The sequence below is a fragment of the Dendropsophus ebraccatus genome, chromosome 11 (genome assembly GCF_027789765.1).
Source record: "Dendropsophus ebraccatus isolate aDenEbr1 chromosome 11, aDenEbr1.pat, whole genome shotgun sequence".
Lineage (NCBI taxonomy): Eukaryota > Metazoa > Chordata > Amphibia > Anura > Hylidae > Dendropsophus > Dendropsophus ebraccatus.
In genome coordinates this window covers 59,537,628-59,557,158 of record NC_091464.1, presented here as the reverse complement: position 1 = coordinate 59,557,158, position 19,531 = coordinate 59,537,628, and the positions used below count along the sequence as shown (strand labels likewise).

At 41.7% G+C, this 19,531-nt stretch overlaps 1 protein-coding gene across 4 annotated transcripts in view; it reads right to left on the bottom strand.

Annotated features, from left to right (window-relative positions):
* DSCAM (DS cell adhesion molecule) overlaps positions 1 to 19,531 on the bottom strand; it is a 312,819-nt gene that overhangs the window by 20,698 nt on the left and 272,590 nt on the right. For all 4 annotated transcript variants that reach the window (XM_069945870.1, XM_069945869.1, XM_069945872.1 and 1 more), the window contains 4 exons: positions 15,952 to 15,982; positions 12,884 to 12,996; positions 6,409 to 6,558; positions 2,552 to 2,749 (listed from right to left, as the gene is read on the bottom strand). In XM_069945870.1, the coding sequence (XP_069801971.1) occupies positions 2,552 to 2,749; positions 6,409 to 6,558; positions 12,884 to 12,996; positions 15,952 to 15,982 (492 nt within the window). The remainder of the gene's footprint in view (positions 1 to 2,551; positions 2,750 to 6,408; positions 6,559 to 12,883; positions 12,997 to 15,951; positions 15,983 to 19,531) is intronic.

Genomic DNA, 19,531 nt, shown 5'->3' with positions numbered 1-19,531 from the left:
ATGAAAACACAAGGTACTTTCACCATCTTTCGGGCAGTAAACAGCATAACGTGATCGATTCTGGAGCGCAGTGAACACGGCCTCTTAATCTATACGATTTTTAATTGCTTTATCATCCCCCCTAATATTAAGGCAATTTCTCATCTGGTAAGTAGCTTACAAGAAAATCAATTGTTGTTCCTTGTAATCCCTTTATTGGCTCAGGCCGTATTTCAATTGGGAAATCACCTCGACGCGGCACATTTACATTCAGGAGGAGGACGTCTCGTATGTGGCTGGACCTTCCCAAATATCAAATCCCAGGCGGCCGATTGAGTCCACGGACAAAGCAATTCAGACACACAGAAATAATCTTGTATCTGACCGTAATAGAGTTTCTAATCTAGTTTTGTCGGAGGGGCTGATAAATGAAGTTACCATAGGAACTGCAATATAACAGATTTACTGGCTGGAGGAATCCGAGGGAGAAGGTTTAATGTGTCTGCAGAATATTATGGGCTTATACAGAGACAGGTGACGTGAGGGTCTTGTTAGTAGGTCAAGACATCCTTAAAGGGGTTGTTGACTTTTTCTTATTAAAGGGGCACCCCTGATATGGCCTATTTGGGCGATATGGCCAAAAAATAAAAACTCAATTTTTAAAAAATAGTAGAGGCATAGTAGATGAGGGGTGTAGTAGTAGATAAGGGGAGTAGCAGTAGTGGGAGTAGTAGTAGTGGAAATAGTTGTGGAAGTTGTAGCAGCAGAAGCAGTAATGGGGAGCTGTGCCAGGTCCTCACCTTTTGCCGTTCTGTGTCTCTTCTGCCCTGGGGCTCCTCAGTGCCCAGATACTGCTGCTGTTATGTGCAGGCAGCGGGGATCCTTAGTGTACAGGTGGTCGGGATCTCCTGGGTGCGGGCGGTGGGGGATCTCAACTGTGTGGATGCAGCAGTGCTGGATCCAGCAGGGGGCACTTTAACCTGCAGGAGGATCAGCTTGCCACTCCAGGTTCTGTTACACACCGTGGTAACGCTGGAGTCCGCTGGTAACCATACCGCCCGGGCCCAGAGCTCCACTGCTCCCCCTGCAGGTCAAAGTGCACTTTTTTTTTTTTTTTTTTTGAAAATCGAATTTACCATTTTCAAAGAAAATCAAATAGATTCTCAAATTCTGGGTGAATTAATCTGATTAATCACCCAGTCCTACCATATGTTAGTATTTTTATAAAATTAAAGGAATGTCTCATGACCAGCTCTAATACACTTGGTGGATTTACCCAGATCTTGTATTACATGGTCTCCCATTCACTTGTAAGGGTATCATGCAATACTACAATCCTCCTGTAGCGGCCACTGCAGGGTGAACTTGGAGCCAGATGAAATAGAACTAGAGCCGATCACTGGGATCATTGCTTCAAGTGAAGAGGTACACTTGCCACTCATATATATGTATCTTTATCCTCTCCGATTTAGATTCACATCCACAAAATGTAAAATGAAATAAGAGGGAGGGAGGGTTTCTAACTTATGCTGGGTTCATGCTGCGTTTTTGCAATCTTTTTTTTTTCCGATTCATGCAAAAAACAGATGAAACAGATGCATTTGTGTGCATCTGTTTTGATCCATTTTTCCATTGACTTCCATCATAAATAAAGGATTAAAAAATGCATCTTTTTTGCATACACAAAAACGTGGTCAACCACAATTTTGTGTACACTTAAAAAAACTGATGCATTTTGATCATTTATTTGATCTGTTTTTTAATAATGGAAGTCAATAGAAAAGCGGATCAAAACAGATGTACACAAATACATCTGCTTTTTGCATAAAAGTTAACAGAAGAAAAAAACGGACTGCAAAGGTTCAGTGCTTCAGTGCATAACCAGTGCTTTTGACAAGTTGTGCTCTAAGTGGCCAGTCATGTAAGAGATCAAGCACTGACTTACAGGGAAGCTATTTCCACTAGAGGGCACCAGTGAGCAAGATTTCCCCAGAGATTGCACAGCCTATTAGTCTCCTTACTAAACTTAATATGTGATCTCCTCCAGGTAACACATTACTCCTTGAAAAGGAATTCCAGCATTCCCATAAAAAAATAAAATGCACAAAAAGCATATACTGTAGGTGCACTCACCAATCTTCCACGGATTGTTTGACACCTTTCCCACTTGTCTACGCTGCTCCTAGCACCAGATTTAAACTCTTAAAAATGATACCAGTTTAGCATCATAGCACCCGGCCAGGAAACTACACCTCCCAGCATGCATTGCATCTTGGAACCAAACTGTCTTTAAGTCTATCTATATATTTATTCATCTTCATAGATGAGAAAGAGAGAGAGGAATAGACAGACATCATGTGATCTCTGTCTCAGAAGGGAGGGGGAGGACAGAGGAGTGGTGACAGAGTGGACCAGGAAGTGAGGATTTTCAGCAGCTTCAGGGCATAAGTCAGGATGTGCTGCAAACAAATGACCTAATTTGTGTAATAGAAACCTATTATACACAAGCTTAAATTATGGGTGCGAGAAGTCACATGTTTGCCACATGGCAGGAAACAACTCAGTAAATTACCTGTGTCCTGTGATGGGCTCACACTGTAGCTGTCACTTTCCTTGTCTACTGATCCGGTAGCTCTTGGAGTTGGCAGCCTCCAGTCTGTTGTTAGTGTGTGCGCAGATATAGTGGGGTGGGGTCTATTAAGTGTCCACTGACTTGCGTATCGATTGCGGGCTGCCGGACCGGCTTTTGCATTTTTCCTAGTGGTTGGATCTGTAAAAAAAGAAAAATTGTTTAATAAAAAAAGGATGTAAATGAGAAAATAACAAAACAGAACCATCCAGAATCTAGACTGGGCCAGAATCTAGACTGGGACAGGCTGACTTATCTACCGGTGATACATGCAACACTTTCCCATAGGTTTCACTCCAGGGTATGCAGGGTAGGCAGGGTATATGGACCTTTTATCAACTCCTCCCACGCCTCTTGACCTCCTTTTTAGCCAAAGAAAAGAGACTTGACTACAGAACTAACAGATAACGCAAGAATTACCGATTTAAATTTGAATGTCATACCATATTTGTCCTGTAGCGGCCGCTAGAGAGGAAATGTGCGGTAGGCTGCAACATGTTATGATGTAATTAGCGGATCCTTTCTTTTGAGAAATGGCACTGAGGCATATCCTTCACAACCATGTATTAACATACCCTTAGGGGACGGCACCTAGATATTTTGAGTGCCTATCTACGCAGCAATTCCTGTAAGAGCTGGCGGCCATATTTGTTGCAAACCGACTTTTCAAAAACCAGAATAACCGAGAAGTGACTGAACAGAAGAGAAAGACTCAAGGACTTCAGTATTTCATATTCTATCCCACCATTCCTATCTCCGACACAGTCCTCTGAGGACATCAGAGTGCTTTATGTTTCCATAACCAGCTTTGCCTCTAGCTTTAAGGGTAATGATGCCATTTTTTAAAAAACATGATTTTTATTTTTGTAAACTGAACAATAAATAATCTAAAAAATATCCCCCAGAGAGGCCGAGAAACACAACATCTACATTCTTGTCCTCCAGGTGTATAGTCCCCGTGCCTGATATATGTGCCTACACCGCCCGAGCGTTCCTTTACACGGCAGCCTTCTCATCAGTCATCCGCTCCCTGAAGTACTTCTCTCTGCTCTGACTCTCAGAGAATTCCCTCACGTCTGTAAATGTCAGGTCGGCTGCAGAGACTGGCTGTATATTTTTAGCCTGGCTAGACAGAGCCAACAGAAATAATACGACTTTTTACCCCCACAACTTCCCTATTATCCTATTGTGATTCTCCGCACCCTGCTGAGGTGTCTTGAGGCTCCAGTGAATAAACTTATACATTGTTTATTTAGCGTTCGCTTCTTTTTTTAGTTCTATTCTCAAAAATAAAATAAAAAAATGTCTAAAAATAGGAATATAAGCCATGGAATCCTTTATACTGCAAAGTTGTCTCAGCAAAAATGAAAGTGTGGAATGGATTTTCAACATACATTTAAGATTTTTGGAATTAAAGGGATAGTCCCATAGCCTACTATTAGCTAGAGTAAAGAAACACTTTACGGTCCGCCCCAGGCATGCGCTAGGGAGAAGGCGCAGATTTGCCCCTTCTCCCTGGCATACGCCTACCGTATCCCCCACGCGCCCCATAGGCAGGCAGGGGGAGCACGGCAAAGCGGGAGGAGGTGTGGCCTCCTTCAGCACCTAATTTATCATGATTAACGTCTGTTCGCAGGTGTAAATCATAATCCAAATCTACACCTGCTGGAAGCAGGAGTAGATTTGTTGTCCCGAACAGAGGTTCGGGTGCCCGGCCTGCCGGATTAACTATGAGGTGTGCACCTCTTAGTGAATCTGCCCGTGGAAAATGGAGAAGGGCCTAATTTAAGAGTATGCCGGTCTTCATATATCCCCCCTTAGTGAATGGCTACCACGCTGAAGGATTTTACTAGACCCTGTACTACGTGATCTCCTGTGCATGTGAATGGGCATCCTGCAATACCACATTCCCCCAGTAGTGGCCACTGTAATATCAATGCAATGCTAGATGAAGCCTAGCTGGAGCCGATGATCAGGATCACTGATAGGCTATGTTCACACATTGTACAAACAATGGCCGTTAAACGTTAACAGCCATTGTTTAATGATACTTGCGACCAGTATTAATGATCATAATAATTAATTCTGGCTGTAGTTAGGGTTAAACAATAGCCCTTCACACGGAAAGGCTGTTGTTTGAGCAGCGTGTGAACATAGCCTTATAGTGGAGAAATACGCATGCCGCAGTTGTGTATGAAAGGGTTATCTATTATCAGGCTTTCAAACAATTACTTCTAGCGCTCCACGGTGGAGAAAATAACTCCATACATTATTAAAGAGAATTCCAGCTGAATAGGGGATTAACAATTATTTACCAAGCTTTAAATGAGCAAATTACTAAATCTGTAATGAGGGGGAGGGGGATGGGCACACATTATCTTCGTAGGTTCAGGCTTAAAAGATGCATTTTGTAGGGCCGGTCCTAATGCCCGCACAGCAATCACTAAGCGCATAGATGCAATGTTAGAATCCGAAAATACGGTTCAGGAAATGACTTCTTAGGGTTTCTAATACTGATGTATTTATAATTTCTTCTTCCACTGTTTCGTTTGTGGTTTTGTGTGGTTTTACCAGGAATCTCTACCTTTTAAAACAAATGTCCCAGCTACCAGTAACAAGTACAAATCTCTATAGATGTTAAACTTACAAATCCTCTCCATAGGCTACAGCTGACCATCACATTAGAGGCCAAACACAGCCCAAAAATAAAGAGTAAGTGGACCCCTTAGAATGACCTGAATTTCTGCACTGGTGAATAAGTTATAGTGTACTTTAAGTCACAATTATAGACAAAGACACTGTAAATAATCTAATAGTACACAGACAGTTGTGCTGTTCACATTGAGTAAACGTCCACAAAGCAGGGAAAAAAGTAATTGAACCTCAGTGTTAGTGTCATCTAGGATTTAGTGACTTACTAGATTCAGTCATACTGTGTTTATTATAAATGTGATCACATTTTATTAGTGAAGAAACCAAGCTAATTCTAAAAGTTTTACTTCTTTTTTTCCCCCTGCATTGTAGATGTTTGCTCAACGTGACCAATACAAGACATGAGCGGTACAACTATACGTGTGTTATTAGTAATTACATTGTGTTTGCCTATAAATGAGATTTAGGACCCTATAACACAGCCAGATGCAGCTCTTGATAACTGAGATCAGCCTTTATTTGCAGAACCTTTACAAGGCCTACACAATTGTGCGGTTTACTAACTTCATCATAGACACACAGGACAAGGTGTTGCCAACTAGAGATGAGTGTAACTCGAGCAAGCTTGAGTCTGATCGTTTGGCATTTGAATACTGGTGGCTGAAGAAGTTGGATGCAGGCCCCTAGAGAGTCCGGGAAAACATGGAAATAGCCATACAACTTCTTCAGCCCCAGCATTCAAATGCCAAACGATTGGAGTCGAGATTACAATCTCTGTTAATCTCTGTTGCCAAATGGTGACGAATTAAACACCTGCACAAAAGATGTGATCAGTCGACGAATAAGAGATTTCTTGTTTTTCTGCTGATCACTGGCTCTTTTATGAAGGCTAATTATTAACAATGAGCTTTCCTGCCTGCTGATAATTATATAAATTTTTTTCAATTATAATGAGAATTAGGAAGAGTTTGTGTACAAAAAAATGTAATAAAGTCAAATAAAGTAATTAACAAAAAATATATACAGTAAATATTGAGAGCATATATATATATATATATATATATATATATATATATATATATATATATATATATATTTATTCATTTTTCAGAGAGAGAGAGAGAGAGAGAAAATATAGAAACACTTACTTGTTCCAGGCCGGGCATCTGACACATCGACCAGGGGCCCGGTAGCCTGTGAGACGGACTGGTAATGCACTGTGTGAGTGACAGTTAATGACTTCTGTTTTGATGACTCTCCAAAGTCAGCATCAGTCAATAGCACCGTAGATCTGTCATCTGAAAGCAAGAGAAGATTTAATATTAGGAGAAGATTTAAAGGCGACGACGGAGTAGCTTAAAACCTTTCAAACGCTCGCGCATTGATTAAAAAAAAGCGGATTTAACACACAAGGTTTTTAATTTTTTATTTTTTTTTGCAACCTTTACACATTTCGTATGTGTGCAAAAATAGACAAATAAATTGCTTGGTGTCTCGGATAAATCTTGTCCCTGGACAGTGAAGCGAGGAATGATTGCTGGGGAGATGGAACGGGCGTTCTGTCTACATTGCTTACAAAGCAAGATAGGCCATTAAAGTGGGAAGAAGCAAAACTGCAGAAAAGGATGTTCTTATCAGCCTGGTCATTAGCGAAGAGGGAAAAAAAAATTCTGCAATGCAGAGGGCAAAATGGGGAAAAAAAATAATTAAAGATAAAAGTCGTCTAAAGCCTAAAGGCTGAAGTGTCCTTATGTTTACCTGAGGAGTGTATATAGAACAAAGAAACGGGTTTTATTTAACATGGCTTTTTATAGGTTATTATAATGGATTATTACAAAGTTAGTATTATGACATCACATCAAGAATATCCAAAAATAAAGTGAATGGCCTATATATATAAAAAAGCAGAAAACATAAGTATATTATATATATGTAAGTTAAAAGCGTAAATGTGAACTGATAAAGAGTGCATTGTCTACAGAAATAATCGGGCAGGGGGTGCAAAAAGATTCATAACAACATGGTTTATCAATAGGAGAACTGTAAGGGCTGTATTACACACCCCAACTGCTGACCGGTATGTGCACCACCGATCGGTACTCGTTTGCCAAGCCTATTGCACATGGCAACCAGGGCCACAGGGACTAGCGCTGGACCATTCATGGGGCCCTTAACGTTTTTCATTTGTTGTCTGTATACCCCATATTACACAGAGCAATATATGGTCTAATGACAGATCTATTTCTGACACAGTATTTTGGTCAGTATTTGGTTTGAATATTTTATCACAACCAGGAGTGGGTCCAAAACACAGAAAAAAGTGCAAGTATTTGTGGTGTCCCAGAACAGGTGTGCCACTATGTCTTTGAGTCATCTGTCATAAGGTATTTTTTGTCAAGTGCCATATTCTGAGCTGTTTACAGCTTCACCATTTGGTGTCTCACTCTCCCCTATTCTCTTATTGTAAGGGTTAACTGTGTTTGTTGTTCTGGTTCTTATTGACCAATCGTTAGCTTGGGTGCTTCACACTACACCACCTATCAGACACTCAGGCCTTATTCTTCTAGCACTTTTCCTACACACAGGGGGTTAGTCCCTGTTAACCCTATATAATCTATGTTAGTTCCTGGTGGGGGGGGTCTTCTAGTTGGTGCTGAGAGAGAGAACAAGACAGAGATAATGTTTCTGCAAAAGCTTATGCCTGAACCTGGCCTCGGGGCCAAGGACCTTGACAGGGACTAGGAGTTATCAATTTTCTTAGGAGAGACTTCCTGATAAAGAGAATGCAGTGCTAAACCCAGAGGTGGGGTAACCGTCACCTGGGAATACCTTGTCTATGCCTGGGGTAACATCATTCTAACCACAGTCAGGACCATCCCAGCTACTAAGACAATTCTATTTTACACCAATTTGATAATACTCCCCCTATGTGTGAGTGAGGCCTAAAGGTGCTCATACATCTTCAAACACCGTTCGCTTTTCTGGCAGTGGCAAAGAATAAGCAGCTAGTCACCCCACAATCATGGTGTTCAACTGACTTTCTATGTCAATGGGCCCTCGTAAGGAAGAAATCCTCATTTACTGCATTGTGTACTGGGGAGCAAAAGAAACAAGCAAGTGTAAAGGCCCTGCTGCTGGTGACGGGTATAAGCTTATGGGGACACACAATGTTGGTGGAGATAGTGGTGGTGCCCGACTTTTTGTTCTCGGAGGGATAAGTCAGTGCCAGAGCAGTCTGGTGGCATCTAACCCCTCTCCACAGAGATGTCTGTAAATTTTAGATGGTACAGACAGTAACTAGGTGATTTCTTAATCAGCTGGTTTCCCAAGGAACGTGGAGTGGAGGACTCATTAAGGACTCCGTATAGAGGGGAGCGAGGTTAGAGGTGGTTTCGTTTGCTATAGGATGGTTTGGTTAGAGGTTTTTCTAGGTCGTCTAATATGCTGTGTGTTTTGTCTTGGCTTTCTGCTTTAATTCAGAGAGTGTCTCATTCTCCCCTTGTATCTAACATGTAAAACATTTTATTTTTTTTAAATGCATTATAAAACTTTTAATGTGGAAGCTGGGAAAATATCCTTTGAACTAAGATCGTATTTGAAATGCAAGATGTGAATCCTGTAACAAAAAAAGAGGAGAAATAAAAGGCAGGAGTTAGACGGAGGTCAAAAAAATGCAATTTAATGCGGAACCTTTGTCCTTCTCTCCTGTAAAAAAAAGAAAAAAAGAAAAAAAGAAAAGAAAAAGTAAAAAAGATGTGAAAACTCTTCTCAATGAAACGCTATCAGCTGATCTATTTTATAATGGATGTTGTAGTATTGGGGTCAGATTTATGGGCGGCGGAAATGAATATATTTGGACAAAATGAAATTAAAAGAAAAAAAAAAAGCTCAAACACATCATAGATATGCGAATCAATACTGACAAGACCCCAACGAGGATTGAAGTGTGCCATGGGGAGTCTAGTGGGAGGTGGAACCCAGATGTTTGTTGCCAGGTGGGGCAGAACAGTAAGTATCTATTGGTCAACCATATCTTTTCTTTTTCAAGGGGCAACAATAAAACTTATAGTGATACTATCAATTGTAATAACCTTTGACGTGTTGTTCATGTTAAGATCACAACAGGTCACAGTTCTAAGATTTAGCAGGGGAGAGTTTGCTGCCCCATCCGACTAATAGCAGGGGTCAGACTCCATAGAGCATGTTATCTGTTATTAGTCGGATCAGGCGACCAGATGGGAAGTGATATGTGCGGCTGTGTGATCACCTTGGCTATAACTTACAACCACAGAGGGTCCATTAAAACTTTTTGGTATATTGCTGGGGCTGCACAAAAACATAATTATCCTATTCTTTCCAAACAACAATCCCCCGATGTCCACCTGTGGCGTCTTCAGGTCCCCTGCTGAACGCTCCCGCAGCCACTTCTCCAAGACTGACTCATCTCAGCAGTGACAACAACCTGCTCAGCCAATCAATCACTGAGGAGAGACAGTGCTGCGACCAGTGATTGGCTCTCACTGCCAAAACAAGTTTGCTTTGGAAGTAGCAGTGGAAGCTTTCAGTGTTCAGCTTCAGCACTATAGCAAAAAGTCAAAATGGCCAGAGTACCCATTTAACATGTTTGAATGACATGTAAAAAGTATTATAAATGATGGTATCACTTTAAACTACCTAAAATGTCCTGTAGGTAGTATCCCTACCCCCATCTCCCTGTAAATAGTATATCTCCCCCCCGTAGGTATGCTCCCCTGCAGGTAGTATCTACAGGGGGTAGACATACCTAGAGGGGTAAACATACCTCCCTGTAGGTAGGATCCCTCAGCTAGGTATTCCCCCCTTGTAGGTGGTATCCACAATGTAGGCACCCCCCTGTAGGTCATGTCACCCTCTTTACATGAATAAGCCACAGTTGGCCATGACATTTATGTACAGAGAGATTCAACATGACAGCCCATGGCCCTTTGTTTCCCTGTCTGTTACCCCTTATGAAGCTCATTCCTTTCCATATCAGAGAAAAAACTGCACCAGATCATGACCCCCACTGTGATACCTATTGAATAGGACAGGGGATTCCTAAATATAGAAATTTCTGTAATTCTCATAGTCTTCAATGAAGTCTATTCACCACTTTATTCACTTCTATGGAGCAGCTGATACAAATTGACCCCATCAGAAAAATCTATGGAGGGGACGGTTCTTGTGGTCAAAATCCTCTGAATAGGAATGCCCCAACCATGCATCCAACCATGAATGGCATGACATCAGCATACAATGTTACACTGTACATCTAGTGTGTATCACAATAGTCCTGTTAATTTATATACATAAAACAGGCAGATCAGCAAAGTCCTTCATTTCTACAAGAAATAGCCTGGACTATTTCATAACAGAGAAATGTGCAGGAACAAGTGCAAGGACAGACCTGATTTGTGATCATGAAGCAGGCAGCTCAGGATGAATACTGCTAAAATAGTTTAGGGGATAGTATTTCATAACAGAGGGATGTGCAGGAACAGGTAGAAGGACAGGCCATGTGTGATCTGAAGGTGTGTGAGGGACCATAAAGCAATAATAATCCCTCCTGCGAGGCCGCAGCCTTATATATACAGCAGAGGAGCTTGCGTCACTCAGGGGGGGCTGGAACTTTTCCACTTATCCGTTAAGTCTTCGGTGTGACAAGGAGGCCAGTGCCGGAGCGGCAGGAAAGCTCCACACTCCTGTTGTTTGCATTTTTTGCCCAAACAAGGCAGCGGGCGGACAGTATTTGCTGGAAGTCTGAAAGCCTTGCAGGTTATTAGGAGTCTGTGCCTGTGCCAAAGAAAAGGTAACAGCACCAAGACGCTGCCAAGGTTAACTCCTGCGGCTGCTCCATCAAACAACGCTGCATTGTCTGAGCAGCTGGATGAGAAGATGAAAGAACATTTACCCACCATGCCATCACTAACAATACTAACAATCCCAATGTCCTTAAAGGGGGTTATCCAGGAATAGAAAAAAAAAAAACAACACAACTACTTTCGTGCAAAAGCAGCGCCACCCCTGTCCTCAGGTTGTGTGTGGTATTACAATTCAGCTCCACTCACTTCAAGGAAACTGAGCTGCAATACTGCACTCAAACTGAGGACAGAAAAGGCGCTGTTTCTGGAAGAAAGCAGAAACCCCCTTTAAGAAAATCTAGCAGCATTTCGTTTGAGCAGATTTGTTTCGGTGTCAAAGGCAGCTTCTATACAGACTAATGTGTCTCCATGTCACACGCGGTTCATAATATCAAACCATGACAGCCAATGCACAGTGCCTCCTACTGGCCTGCATATAAGCTGTATAAGACTTTATTAGCCAATTCTCTGTTGACTACATTCTCTAATCTGAGACTACAACTCCCAGCATGCCTTGTTAATCGCAGTGGAACCAGGACAGGATCCGGTACTCTATTGCATTTCATTGGGTGACAATCCCTCTGATCAGTGGCTCTTGGCACCTGGTCGCCTCTCCCTGGTCTACCTGAGTCATCATTAATTTTTGCGCCCTGTGAGCGGTCTATAAATTCTGTTTCCAAAACAAATGTTGCCATGGATACAGAGCAGCGTTATTACGTGTTAGCTGATAATCCTCTTATGCGTTTTATTTTTTTGGGCACAGGAAGCACAGAAGCAATGGTTTATCACAGAGTTCATAGGGACAGACTGACTAAGTGACTTAAATAGCACAATAGACGCTCTACCGGTAATGTTAGATGGTGGGGGTCTAATTCTCCCGACCTGACCTACAAGTTCTTCATTGCTTACCGGCTATAAACTTTTAGCACCTAGTATTAAAGGGGTACTCCAGTGAAAAGTTTTTCCCCAGTTATTGAAACACATTACAAAGTTATATAAGTTATACTTATCTGCCACCCTTCCCTATCTTTTCCCCTCTCAACCCCCCACTAGGAAGTGAAGTAAACTCATTCTTACCTAATGACTGTTGACCCCAGGCTTTTCTGTGGCAGCCATTTTGTGACAATGACATCATCAAGAGGGAGGCGGGTCTAAGCCCTGTTAAGCCAGCCTCCCTTTGTCAGATGACTCAGGTTGCTCAGCTCTAATTGGCTGAACAAGATGTAAGCCATCTAACAGTTTTACAGTCAGTTAGACATCACAGGAGACAAAGTGCATCATGGGAAAGCCCAAACCAGGAAGTAAAGAAAAAATTAAGCCACCAACTGGAGCTTCAGGGACCTGCAAACAGCGGGAAATTCAAACGGAGACAGACTTGGGAGGGATGGTAAATGTAAAAACTATGTTTAATTGATTGTTTTGTTTTATCAGCACCGGAGTTCCCCTTTAAAGCTCAGTCTTATACAAGTAATATATGTTTGGCTCCATGGGGAACAGTCCATGACTTGGGAGGGGGGTTCACCATGGGCAACTACATCAGAGCATCTCCAGAACTGCCTGGGTCAGGGGCTCCAGGTATGTAGTTGGGGACATTATATATAAAGGTCAACCGGGGTCAGAATCATGGAGGCCCAAGGCTCATTGATTTGTGTGGGGGTGAATGCTAGCCTAGCCATGTGTCTGCAGCACGGGTATAAGGCAGGAACAAAGAAGAAGCTCCAGCCTTGGCACAGACCACACATACCTATTGTCTCCATGGTGTCTCTCTCTTCTATAAGGAGTTGTGCTCGGGGAATATCTATGTGCATTCTCAGGGTCTGCTGCTTGTTCAGCGTGTCTGACGTCCGGGTATTCTTACTGAGAACATAAGAAGAGAACGGCAACAGTGAATATGTTATAGAACAAAGCCCTAAAACACTCTGTAGAATGCATCAATCTGTGACCAGCAAACAGTATGTAAAAAACTATAGTGATAAATGACTCTCTATATCACCGCCACTAATGGAAGTGAGGCGAGCCAACATGAAGCGGACTGTGGATCTGTACTTCACCAGCACTTCTGTTTAATGATGTCCTGGCCGCCTGCCTCCCGCAGTTACAGGAAGCACAAATAATAACATACAAGTGGCTAATAAAACCAGAAAATCACATTTTGTTCAGCCCTGTTTAAAAAAGTCAGATGGCTGTAAGATGAGATATCACCCAAAGGTATGACATCACCAGGAGGTATGACATAACCACTTACATCTACAGAGGAACTTTTAAAAGATTTTACTTTAAAAATAAAATAATAAATAAGTGAAAGGTTGTATAAAACGTATTTCATAGAGACATTTTATAATTATTGGGAGTCTAGGTGCCGGAATATTTGCTGAGGGTCTGAGACTCTCCCCCACGTTCAGTCATAGGAGGTGGAAGCACCATGAGCTATTGTGTTTTCAGCATTGCTCCTGGCGCTAGGTTGTTTCCATAACTCCCATCAACATCAATGGGAGACTTTTCAGTGAGTATTTATGAAGTTTCTATGATTTTAGATTCAGCCTAAGTATTAGCAGGGGTAATGGTTATGTTTTAACATCTCTATGGGTGATGTACAAGCAACAGCAACACAAAATGACATCTCAAAGTCTACTGAGGCCAATGAATAGATCTCAGACACACACTCAATATTAACTTAGGGACAAATAATCCAATTTTGCAAATTAAGTTGATTAAATTATTAAGGGATTTCCATTAATGCTATGACTCACCCAATATCCATCAGGACTGAGTGTTCTGAGTATTCCAGTAGGAAGAAAACTGTACTGCCTTAGGCCACATGTTCAAGTCTATCTCAGTTTTTATGGTCAGAAAAGTGATCATGAAGTCTTTCAGGAGACTTCAGGAAATCATCAGTTTTTCCTGACAGTAAAACCTGAAGAGAAAAAAATATATAAAAATACATACTCACCTGGATCACGGATGCAGTGCTGCTCTCAAGCTTTTTTCGCGTCTCCCTTCTCATTTTGCTTGTGTGCCAGAGAGCGGCGGTAGATAATGGCCACTTGTGACCAGAGGTATAATGCTAATTCTGGCCACAATAATGATTATCAGGATGGGGAGCCAATGGCTCCTCACCCTGTCAAACACAGCACTGCATTTAACTATATGTGCTCCTGATTAGAACACATTAGGACTACAGTTAAAGAGTACTTTCCTCGAGTGCTGATGCCAACCCGGGGTGCCTAGTAATGCCTCCGGAATTCTGGACAGTTTCCAGATGCCTATCTGGAGCGGTCCAGAATTTCTGATGCCCCCATAGGCTTCTATGGGATCACCTGTGATGAAATTCTGAACAAAAATAGGACAGGTCCTATACTTTCCAGACCTATTTTCCAGAACAAACACCCCTGTCCGTGCACAATACAAGTCTAAGGCCCTGGAAATTTATTCGGATTCCTAAAAAGAAATCCTGATAACCAGATTTACCAGATGTGTGCATGGGCTTTACAGAGCTGAAAGTGGCACTAGAAAAAGAGAATCTCCACCTTCTGGAGGAGAGCTATTTTGCATATGTTTTTCCCAGGGGGTATTGCTCCCTACCGATTGGATCCCCTCAAAAAGGATGAGCATCTTTCTAAAGGAATCTTCCTGAAAAGAGTTTTTCTAAAATCAGAAGTGAACAAATGACGGACTAATATTTTTGAATTTTAATTTTGGTATACAGGGAATGTTTATAGCAAAATTGTCAGACAATTTATAACAATTATCTGTTATTGAAGTAATAGCAACTGACCTGTGGTGTCAAACATCTAAATCAGAGCTTAAGGTATTCATCCTGACACAGCCGGCCCAATTATTGTGTTCAGTACAAAAGATGAAACGTAGGAAGATAGGAAAGTCAGGGATAACTACCCCAATCAGTGTGATTATTGTCACTGCCCTCTGTCTAAATACCATGGAACAAAACTTAACCAGGGTGAAGACATTCTCACTTCTACATCTCAAAAATGTAGGGAATTGTCAGCTGTCTTGAAATTATGATGGTATAAACAGAGGTCCTATATGGAGTGTTTCATCCTTATCCTAATAGAAGGCGGTTACAGTGTTCTCTAAAGCAGGGATGTCAAAAATTGGACAAAGTTGCAACCTTGATATTTAATGAAGAATGCGTGCAGCATTTTTGGCACAGTCACAGCGGTGCGTGTCTGCCCCATAAAGTAGTTGCCCCCACACAGTAGTTACTCCCATAGTTTCCCCCAAGCAGTAAGCAAACCCATAATAGTGCCCCACATGGTAGTCAGCCTCTTCAATAGTGCCTCACATGGTCCTCAGCCCCCCTCCAATAGTGCCCCATATGAAAGTCAGCAACCCTCCACCCCTGGAGAATGGGCTTAAGATACTTTCAGATGGGTGACAACATAGTACGTTACAGAGGGCAATGACTAATTTTTGACTTTACAGTCTTTATCTGTAGCCCAATCTCACTATCATCCCTAAAACATGATACAGCCCTTAACTCCAAGTCATCATGACAGCAGTGTCAGGTCTACACCTCGGCATTGCAACAATGAATTATACAAGACGGATTCAGATCATTGACAACAGTTACAGTAATGAGGCCAATTCTCCAAGATGTCTCAGTTATCCGCACTGCCCGCACTTGCTCGAGGGGGAAGCGCCATCATTTTTACAAGTCATTTAAATTTCACGCTGGAGGAAGATCTGACGGTTCTAACATGTTTTATTGAGGAAAACAGAGACAAAAATACACACAAATAAATAGAAAGGAAAAGAAGAATTTCTGGAAAATTTCCAATGAGATTTTCTTACCTCATGAGCATTTCAGCCAAACTTTTAGCATCTGAAATGGGAAAAAACAAAACAAAAAGATACATCAGATGATTGGAAATATACAACAACAGAAGTTAGTTTTTGGGAGTTGCTCTTGACTTTTGGGACATGCTCCAAAAACTGTACAATATGGAGAGCATAATAGCAAATACGTAGTGAGCCAACCTTTATCTCATTTGGCAACTTGTGCTCAGGTTGTACTGAGCCTTTAAGTTCTGATTACTTATACTTATGTAATCTCCTTAAAGGGGATATCCAAGATTAGAAGAAAAACAGATCCTGTCTTGCAAAAACAGCACCACCCCTGTCCTCAGGCTTTGTGTGGTATTACAATTCAGCTCCAAAAGTGGTGCTGTTTGCGGAAGAGATCGGACATGTTCAGAGGGCAGAAAAGGACTTACTTGTTTTGCTCACTCTCTTCTTCTGGCCATATCAGTAGGATACCTTCCGAAAGTGGGGTGCATGTTGCTGGGTGCTGGCGATCGGGCAGCAATTGGACATCGTGCACATGCCTCCCTCAAGTATCAGAAGGTATTTTTCCAAAACGGCACTGAGGAGCAAACCAGATAAGACCTTTTCTGACCCTAGACAACCCCTTTACATATACAGATCGATGCTACTCAGGTATAGCCCCTCGAAAAGACCACCTATTTATAATCATCCTTGACTCAAACCACATCAATCTAGAACAGATTTATAATGCCCTTAAACTGGCCATGTAATTAAGTTAGCTGTTGCTTAATGCTATTTCACCCACTCGTCTCATACTTGTGCAAGGAGAGGCTAAGCTGCCTTGATGGTGTCTTCCGTAACCAAGAACAAAAAGATCAGACAGTTGAAACCCAACATGGCTGATCTTTTTGTTAACCAATATTTGCCATTTGGGGGCAAGCAGGGAGATCACCATACACATTAGGTTCGGCTGACATTTACGTACTGTGTATAGTCAGTGGTATATCCTGAATGTTGAGAGGACCACACTTCCAGAGGATGGTTATTCTTTGCAATATTCTTTACAATCTTAAAGTGTCACTGTCGTTTTTTTTGTTTTTTTTTTCAGAAATCAATAGTACAGGCCATTATCTGCATTCAAAAAGACTTTCCCCAGCCCCCCTCCCCCTTCCTCTCTCTCTCATCCACTGAACATTATCAGGAAATCTCAACTCTTTTACATCAGTCGAGCCCTGTGTAACCTATGGAGAGGGGGGGGGGGATTAGTCACTAGCAGAAAACAAAGGATTACACAGTGGGAGCTGTGTGAAGGCAGGTATTTAGAGGCCAGAGAGGTCAGTGCTGACTTCAGAGGAGATAGCCCGGTGATGTAGCTGTAAATTAACTCTTTTTTTTTCCTGTTTTGGTGCCTCATCTCCCACAACCCATCCCATCTCCATAAGAGAACAATGAAGACAGGGGGGAGAGCTTCAAACCACTTTTTCATTATAAAAATGCATTTTTCGGCTAATAAACCCAATTACAAAGTTTCTTGAAATCGCCTGTACTAATGATTTCTGCAAAAAAAAAAAAAAAACAACAGTGACACTTTAAAGCATTTCTACTGTATATGATTAAAAATACATGGCTGCATTCTTCAAAAAAACCATCTCCATTCCCTGTCCACAATGGCGTACGTGGTTATGTAGCCCACCTCGTTTTAACACGAATTGGGCTAAGCTGCAATACTGCAAACAACCTGTGGTATAGGAAACTATATAGCATCCCACAAATACATCTCATAGGGCTTGCTGATTCAGTCGTGAAGCAAAACTATGCCTAAAGGAGGTCTAGGAGTGTATTTTGGGGGTGATGCTAGATTCTAAGAAACAATTATCCTGCAAGAAACTCTGACTCACATAATCTATAAATACGGGAGACATATTTAGCTACTCAGTGGATTGCCGGAGGGCTGCATTGTTACCCATCTATATGATGCATGATTTATAAAGACTGTGTCCCATTTACAATACTGTACTCTATCATTCATAAAAGTAGCTTTAGTAGTCTGGGATCCTCTGGTGGTGAATTTATACTAAGCAGGTGGCTTGCTAAAAAAAAAAAGTTTAAAAAGAGATGCTCCAACAATTTTATAGGCTTATATACATGTAGTGGAGCATAGGCTATCATAAGGGATTAATTTAGAAGTTCTTGTGTTTACCTGTTTTAGCTTTGTTTTTTAGCCATACAAATTTTAATTCCATCACAGCAATGATTATTTTAATGCTGCCAATATTTCCCATAATTCTTTTGGCTTTGCAGGTAGAGAGGGTGGTGTCTCATCACTGCAGTTCTTGTAATTACTCTGCGAGTGTTGGAGTCCAGCCAGGTGAACTGATTACAGGGTCAGCTGACTTATGGTCCTTTTACACGGAGCGATAATTTGGCCAATTGATCGTTTAACGATTTTGAGGAAACAATTTTGTTTTTATAACGATCAGCGTTTAGACGAAAAGATAAATCATTTGAAAAAATCGTTATTGCGATCATTTTTAGATCGCTTAAGCCCATCTCACACATAGGATGAATCTGTAAAAGACTGTTTACACAAAGCGATCTGCGAATTTTCAGTGAACGACCAACGATGATTTTAGAACATGCTGAAAGACCAAAATGAACGATTTCTCGCTCATCGCTTGATCGTTCACTGTGTTTACACGAGCCAATTATCGCTCAAATGCGATTGTTATTGTGAAAATTTGAACAATAATCGTTTTGTGTAAAAGGACCATTAGGATACACCACTTCCTCTAACACATTAAAGGGGTTATCCAGTGCTCCAAAATTTTTACCATGTTGCTGCCATATTAGTAAACATAACAAACGTGTTATTCTTACCTGTCTGCGCTCCCTTGGTGTCCCGATGTGGTCGCTGATGTCCCTGGCTGCCTACGGCTGTGGTTACTTCAGAGACAAGCTGGTCTCGGGAGTGACAGCCCGCTCAGGCAATCATTGGCCGCAGCACTGTCCTGTCTCAATCAGTGATTGTCTGAGTGGGCTGTCACTCCTGAGACAAGTTTGTCTCGGAAGTAACGGTCGCTACAGACAGCCTGGACATCGGCAACCGCATCGGACACCGAGGGAGTGCAGAGAGGTAAGCATAAAATATTTATTTTTACGAATAAGGCAGCAACATGTTGAAAGTTTTGGAGTGCTGGATAACCCCTTTAATCACTGTGGGTTAGACTGGTAATCACATGACCCAGCTGAGCTGGATGCAGCTGAGCTGGAATAAAACAGATGGTACTTTAGGACTACTGATTGTGAATGTGCATGATATGAGCCTGTGGTCCATCATATACACAAAGGAAATGTTGCAGTTTCAGAATATTACTCTAAGAACTACAGGGAGGAGGTTGCAGAGGATCATGAGCACTTTTTTAGGAGTTATGGTATATTCACACTAAGCAATAGGTGAGAAATCGAAGAGAAAAGCTTTCTGCTTGCAATTTCCTCTTCTTAACCTCTGGCGGAAAAGGTGCGAAATTCAAGCGGAAAGCGGAAATTCAAAGCCCCAATGACTTCTATGGGATTTCTTTAGCGGAATCCGCTCAAAGAATTGGCATGT